Below are 7,413 nucleotides of genomic sequence, written 5' to 3' on the forward strand. Positions count from 1 at the left end.
TTCGGTCCCTTGTGCGTGACACTTGTCCTGCTGCCACAGCGTGCAGGGTGGCACTGGTGCCTCTCCTGAGGGGAATACGAGGGGGTGATGGGGGAGTGGAAATGTCCCTGCTCTTTCGCCGCAGCGTTGCCTGGCTGGCCATCGGAACGGCCTCCCTCGGTCGGGTAATGTGTGTTTTGCAACCGCAGCCTCGTGGGCTGCAGTTCAGAGATCGGCAAGGACCATTCCCGCTGAGAGCACGACTGCCAGCCCACCGTCCCAGTCCGGCAGCCAAACGGGGAGGCACTGGGCTTGCTGACCTACTGAGCTTCAAAGGCAGTGCGGGCTGGGGAGGTGATGGACCGGTGCTGAGGCACAACCCCTCCTCCCTGAAACAAAGTGGTGTCTGCGCTTCCGCCAGCGCCGCGCTGCCAGGAGGGTGCTGCTTTCCTGGGTCTCTTCATCATCCTCCTTGCTCAGGAGCCACGTTGGGAGCCCCAGGCGGGTCCAGCTCTGCTGGGCAGAGGAAATCCCCCGGTGGGTTTGAGGGCTCGAAGGCTCCCGGGGATGGACAGATGCTGCTTTCCCCCGAGACGCCTCATCCCCTCTCCCCAAGAGGTGGTTTGGCTTGCTGGGCATGCAACAGGACCTGGGTGAATCAGTCTGACTCAAGCTGGGATGTTTCCAGGCCTCGGTGTGGAGACCTCACACCAGCATCTGCTCCGAGACCTTTTCGGAGACTTGCTTTTTATAGAAGCCCCTGCATGGCATTAGTGTCCTGTGCAGGGGCTATAAATAGCTGTCCCCACGCCTGGCAGGCGAGCGTGCGGGGCTGGCGGGCAGCCGTGGCCCCGCTGGCACCGGGGGACGGGCACCGGCCCGCCTGCACCCGCCATCTCCCGGGGCTGACCTGCGACAAACCCCGTGGGGCACCTGTGTTTGCTGGCATTCCGGCACGGCCTGGGGAGGAGGCCACGGGGGCACAGCAGGCGAGGAGCCTCGAGCTTGGTCCTCCCTTGGTAATCGTTCATATTAGCCAATTAATAGTCTGGGTAACTCGGGATTTTTAGCACATTCCCAGAGCACAGTGACTTTCCTTCCACTCAAAACCTGGAGGGAGCGTCCTGCCTTGCGAGGGGGGTAACGTCCGCAGCTCGGCGGGTGCTGGGGGGGTCCAGGACCTTGGGGTGGCCTGAGCCTGCTTGCACCCCGTGGCAGCCCCAGCTTGGCCTCTGCGGCCGTCCCTCCTGCTGGCGCTGGGGACAGGCCTCCGGGGCAGCGGCGCCCAACCCTGCCAGAGCCGGGCGTTGGGCTGCCTTTGGAGCTGCTCCTGGTAGGATGGCGAGGGGATGGAGGGGTGATCTTGGGGTGGGGGGATGCAGAGGAAGGCTGAGCCTCCCCAGAACGGGGTTGAAAGCGGCTGTGACAAGGGGACAGCAAGCGTCCCAGCACAGAGCCCTTCAAGGGGCACTCCGCTTTGGGGCAGGCTCTGTGGAAAAGAAGTCCTGTCTCCCCAGCGGGGCCAGCCAGCATCTCAGGGCTGGCTGCCTCCGGTGGAGCCGGCCGGGCTGCCGCGGCTGATAGCGCGTGGTGGTCGGGCACCGGCGGCCCCACCGCTGCCGATAGCTGGGGCCCGGCGGGAGCGGTTATCTGGGCGAGCGCTTGAGAGGCAGCGAGTTACTTGGCAAGAGCCGGGGTGCTCAAGGGCAGGCCGTCCCCGCGGGGCGCCGCGAGCCGGGACACGCGCACCCCGGCACCGTCGCCGTGTCTGGGCGTGTGAGCCAAAGGTGCGCCGAGCCGGCTCGGGGCTCAGCGCCATGGGGCTTCTGTGCCCCCCCCCCCCCCCCCGCCTGGGCTGGACTTTGGAGCCTGTCCCGCAGCCACTATTGACTCTCCTGCCCCAGGTCACAGCCCTTTTCTCTGCCCAAACAAACCCTCCCGTGGCAGCCGGGGAGCCCAGGAGGCTGCGACCCCCCCCCGGCAGCGGGGGCCAGCTGGGGTCCCTGCCCTGACACCACCGTCACCAGCCCGGGGAAGGGGCTGGGTGCCCGCCAGCCCAGCCAGCGGCACGCCTGCCTCCCGGCACCCCAAATCAGGCGCGAGCCCCTTGGCGTTCCCCCCGCCGGCACCGCGCAGGCGGGGGGGCTCCTTCACACCTCGGCTGCCGCGCCGGCTCCCAGGGGAGCAAAGGATGTTTTTTTTTTTTTCAGATCAGTCGCTCGACTTCTCCCACCGTCCCGGCACCCCCGGGGGTGGCGGATGAAAGGCACTTCACCGCATCAATCACCACAGCACAAAGCCCCGGCGCAGCGCAGTGGCGGGCAAGGGGGCCGCCGAACCCAGCCCCTGCTGCCGCCTCCGCCTCAGGGTGGGGGTCTTGCACCTCTCCTTCGGCTGCAGCCCTGACGTGGGGCTCTGAGCTACAAGGGATCGCTGGGGCGGGGGGTGAGGGCTGTTGGTGCGAGCAGGCAGCGGGTGCTAAGTTGGGTGCTGAAAGGAGGGTCCCTCGCTGGTTTATTGCTCCCTGGGCAGGAGGGGCGGGAGCCCCCAGGCCCTCACTGGGGCCCAACGCTGCCCCAGCCTGCACGCTGCCTAATTAATGGGTAATTAGATGATGGACAAGTCTGAGCATCACCAGGGCTGCCGGTGTCCCCGCTACAGCCCCCTGCCAGCCGCAGGTCCCATGCTGCCTGCGTCCCTGCCCACAGCCCCCTGCCCGCCGCGGGGCCGGGGCAGAACCTCTCTCCCCCACCGCACATCCCCGGGGCAGCCGGGCAAACCGGCCCCCCAAACCCACTGCAGCGACGAGCTGCCCCCCGGCGAGGGGTCGCAGGGCAGGGTGGGCAGCAGCCCCCGCCGCTGAGCCCCCGGCAGAGAGGACGGTGGCACCCGCCACCACTGCCCGCCTCGCACCCTGGCCAGCCCGCGGCGAGGACGGCCCCAGCTCCCCCCAGCAGCCCCAGCGACACCAGCTGAGGCTTGAATTTCCCTCCGGACAATGGGGAAGGCAAGCTGGGATTGTAACCGGAGTGGGGGATAAATAAAGCTGCCCAGAAGTTTCCATTACCCGCACCTCGCGCTTCTGCGTGGGACATCAAAGCTGAGCCCTCTCCGCCCCAAGGTCCCGCGCCCCCAGGTCCCGCGCCCCCAGCCCATCACCCCAGCTCCTGGCCTGCCATGCCCTGGGTGCCGGAGCGCCGAGCCCCCTCGCCTGGCACTGAGGCCCCGATGGCGCCGACACAAATCACCTACAGAGCACGGAGTGGAAAAGATGATTCGTTAGCGTGACAGCGCAGGAACAGCCTCCGCCTCGGCCGGGAGGCAGCGGGCGCCAGAAGCGGCCCCAGGGAAGCCACGGGGGGAGCTGGACACGGGGACCCCCCCCAGTACCACGCTCCCGCCATCGCCGGCGGCACCCCAGCACGGCTCCTCCACTTTGCACCGGCACAGGAGCTCCCCGGGCCCGGCACGCACCCGCCACGGAGACCGCAGCCCCAACCGCTCTCGACCCCCTCGAATTCCTCCAAACAGCACCAGGCTCGGTTGAAATAACACATCCAGGGTTTATTGTTTTTTCCATTCCTCGCAGCTAATGATTAAAAAAAAAAAAATCTAAAATAAATTACAGAATTAAATAAACACGGACTGGATTATTCCCCTCCCTGCCCCATCCCCGCCGTCCCCCCCAAAGAAAGCGTTAGAAGAGTCACTGGATTTGGCAACAGCAACAACAACAAAACAACCTCTAGGAAAAAGCAGCTACTTGTCAGGGTCGAGCGGTGCCGGGGGGGGTCCCGTGGGCCTCGCCCCCCCAAACCAGTGTGCGTCCCCCCTCCTGCCGCCGCTCGGCCTCTGCCCTCGCCCCCAGCGGCGTCCCCTCGCCCCTTACCCGTGAGGCCGGCTTCCCCCGCCGCGCCGTCCCCAGGGAGGGGGCAGCCCCCGCTCTAGACGTGCGTCGGGTTGTCCAGATACGGGTCCGTCTTGGTCATGTGCAGCATGACCGTGGGGGCTTTGTAGTGGCAGTGCACCCCACCGCAGCTCACCCCGCTGCAGGGCTTGCCCCTCGTCCTCACGCCCAGCTTTCTGTTGCACAGGCTCTGCCAGGTCTGCAGGGTCTTGGAGCTCCAGACCCACACCCCGCTGGTGATGCCCACCACCAGCGACATGAAAATCTTTAGCATAAAGACGGCCACAGTGGGCACCGAGGCCTCCAAGGAGCAGTTGGCGGCACGCCGGCCGGGGAGGTGCAGGCAGCCGCGCTCCAGGGCCCTGAGGTTCCAGTAATCCACGTTCAGCCGCTCGTAGAAGTAGCAGACGATGACACAGGTGGCCGGGACGGTGTAGAGGATAGAGAAGACCCCGATCTTCACCATCAGCTTCTCCAGCTTCTCCGTGTTGGTGCCGCCCGTCTTCATGATCTTCCGGATGTGGAAGAGGGCGACGAAGCCCGTGAGGATGAAGGAGGTGCCGATGACCAGGTAGCAGGAGAGGGGGATGAGGACGAAGCCGGTCAGGGCGCTGACGTCCATGCTCCCCACGTAGCACAGCCCCGTGAGCTCGTCCCCTGCCACCTTCCGCATGGTGAGGATGACGATGGTCTTCATGGCCGGGATGCCCCAGGCGGCCATGTGGAAGTAGCTGCTGTGGGCCTCGATGGCCTCGTGTCCCCACTTCTTCCCAGCGGCCAGGAACCAGGTCAGGGTGAGGACGACCCACCAGAGCGAGCTGGCCATGCCGAAGTAGTAGAGGATGAGGAAGACGATGGTGCAGCCCGTGCTCTCCAGCCCCTCCTGGATGATGTAGAGCTCGCCGTTCTCCCGGTCGCAGGCGATGTTCTCGGCCCCTGCCACTGAGCGGATGATGAAGGCCACGGAGTAGACATTGTAGCACATGGAGAGGAAGATGATGGGCCTCTCGGGGTACTGGAAGCGGTGGGGGTCGAGCAGGAAGGTGAGGACAGTGAAGGCAGTGGAGACGAAGCAGAGGGTGGACCAGACGGCCATCCAGATGAAGGCAAAGTCCTTGTCCTCCCGGGACCAGTAGACGTCCACCCCGGGGGAGCACCGGGGCGCGCAGGAGAGGCTCTTCTCCACGTACTGGAACTTCTCGGGGTTGTCGCAGGCCCCCAGGCCGTTGGGTCCCCGGCCCTCGGCGGTGCCCGGCGGCCAGGGCCGGGGGGCCACGGGCAGCATGCCCTGGCCCTTGTGGGGCTCGGCGGCCGAGGCGTTCTCGGGGGCCTCCATGCAGAGGGCGTTGGGGTCATTCTTGGTGGGCAGCTTACCGCAGTCGAGCGACTCGGGCCAGCCGAAATTGAACTGCTCCATGATGGGGACGCACTTGTGGCGGGCCTGCTCACACATGGGGCGGCAGGCGGGGATGCTGGCGCTCACCTGGTCGGTGCACATGGGCGCGTAGAGGGAGCAGAGGAAGAAGCGCAGGTGGACGTGGCAGCCGTACTCCACCAACGGGGCGAACTCGTGCAGCTTCAGGGCGGCTTCGCGCTGGCTCTCGTGGCCCAGCAGGTTGGGCATGCGGGTCAGGTTGTACCCGATGCCCCGGCACATGGGGATGTCGACGGGCTGGCACCGCGCCGCCCGCCCCCGCGGCCCCTCCAGCCCCCCCAGCTCCAGCCCTCGCCCGGCCGCCGCCAGCTGCCACAGCACCGAGAGGGCGAGCCGCAGCCGCAGGGCCGCCATCGCCCGGCCCCGGCCCCGGCCCCGGCCCCGGCCCCGGCCCCGGCCCGGCGGCTACAGCGCCGCCATCGCCCGGCCCCGCCGCCCCCGCGCCCCCGGGGCCGCTCGCTGCTCCTGCGGCTGCTGCTGCTGCTGCGGCGGCTGCTGCGGCGGCGGCGCCGCGCCGGGGCGGCTCCCCCCGGCCCCGGCCCCGGCCCCGGCCCGCGCCCCCCCCGCCATGCGGCGGCGGCCCCGCCGAGCGCCCCGCGCCGCCCCGCGCCCGCCGATCCCCGGCAGCGCCGCGCCGCCGGCCGGGACGGCCCCGCCCCGCCCCGCCCCCGGCCCCGCCCCCGGGCGGGGCCCCCCGGCGGAACCGGCAGCGGGAGCCTCGGCGGCACCGGCGGCGGCAGCCGCAGCCCGGGGCGGGGGGGGGGGGGGGGGGGGGCGGCAGCCGCGGGGGAGCGCCCCCGCCGCGGGGGGGCACAGGCGCCGACCCCCCGTCACGGCCCACGCCTGCAGCCCGCGCCGCACCCCCGCACCCCCGCACCCCCGCACCCGGGCCTGCTGGCACGCGCGCACACGCACACGCACGCACGCACACACGCGTGCACACACACTCCCATACGCACACACACACTCACACACGTGCACGACCACACGCACGTGTGCACGCACAAACACGCACGTCCACACGCACACGCACGCAGAGCCACGCGTGTGCGCGCACACGCACCCCCCAGCCGGGCGCTGCCCACCTCGCGGCCCCGCACACCCGTGGGCCCGGCCGCGCGCGCGGGCACGCGCGCGCACACGCCCACCCCCCGCCGCCTGGGCGCAGGGACGCGCGTGGCCTCGCCGGCGCCCCGAACCCAGCGGGGCGCTGCCGGGGCCCCCGCCCGCTCCCGGGGGCAGCGTGGCGGCGTTCCGGGGCGATGGCGCGCGCAGCGGGGCTCACGGACGCGCGATTGCCGCCGGCCCCCGCTGCCCCGGGGCTGGCGCGGTGCCGTGCCTCCCCTTGGGGACAGAAAGCGCCGCTTCGGTCCTGCCGCTGAGGACTGGGAAACTCAGCTCGCCGCGCTGCACCCGCGCCCCGCGCGGAGCGGAGAGGGTGCCCGCGCCCACGGGGTTTGGGGGCGGCGGGGGGACAGTGGGGACCGTGGGAGGTGGCTCAGCGCCAGCGCCCACGGCAGGGGCTGGGAAAGCCGCGGCCATGCCCAGCACCCTCTGTCGCCAGGTGCCACCCGGGGCCGGTGGCAGGGCAGGGGACGGCGATGCCACCCGGCACTGGTGATGCGCGGGGCCAGGGCAGCTCCCGGGTGGCGACACAAGTCAGCGTGGCCGAGCTGGGGCTGCCAGCCCCCGAAATCCAGTGGCCCACTCACAGGGTGACCGATCACCCATGCTGGGGGCAAGGGGAGGCTGAGGATGCCCGGCCGGAGGAGCCAAGGGCATCAAAACCACGCTGGGGTGGCAGCACCCCTGGGGCCGGGCTTTGCCACCCGTGCCACCTCCACAGGGTGCCACCAGCTGCCCCCTGTGTCCGGGAGGTGCCGATCCCACAGCTGGCCCTGGGGTGCCGGCGCAGGGTGCTCCCCCAGCACCCATTTGTGACAGGGAGACCCGTGCTCAGCCATCCCGGGGGCAGTTCGGGCAGGGTCCCCGCGACGCCCTGCCCGGGGACCCGGCACCCGGTGCCCGCCCGTGCCGGCGGCGGGTGCGGGCACAGGCTGGCGCCCGGGGGTCCGGCCGCCGCGCCGTTCCC

The 7,413-nt window shown here is 70.0% G+C and overlaps 1 protein-coding gene across 1 annotated transcript; it reads right to left on the reverse strand.

The window, feature by feature from the left end:
* Positions 1-3,659: 3,659 nt before the first annotated feature.
* Positions 3,660-5,675, reverse strand: FZD9 (frizzled class receptor 9; the record flags this gene model as incomplete). The annotated part of the gene is made up of 1 exon (XM_082327905.1): positions 3,660-5,675. One exon carries the CDS (start codon positions 5,673-5,675, stop codon positions 3,924-3,926), a length of 1,752 nt encoding a protein of 583 aa, XP_082184031.1. The 3' UTR covers positions 3,660-3,923.
* Positions 5,676-7,413: the final 1,738 nt, after the last annotated feature.

The sequence above is a fragment of the Platalea leucorodia genome, assembly GCF_965183815.1.
Source record: "Platalea leucorodia genome assembly, chromosome: 16".
NCBI lineage: Eukaryota > Metazoa > Chordata > Aves > Pelecaniformes > Threskiornithidae > Platalea > Platalea leucorodia.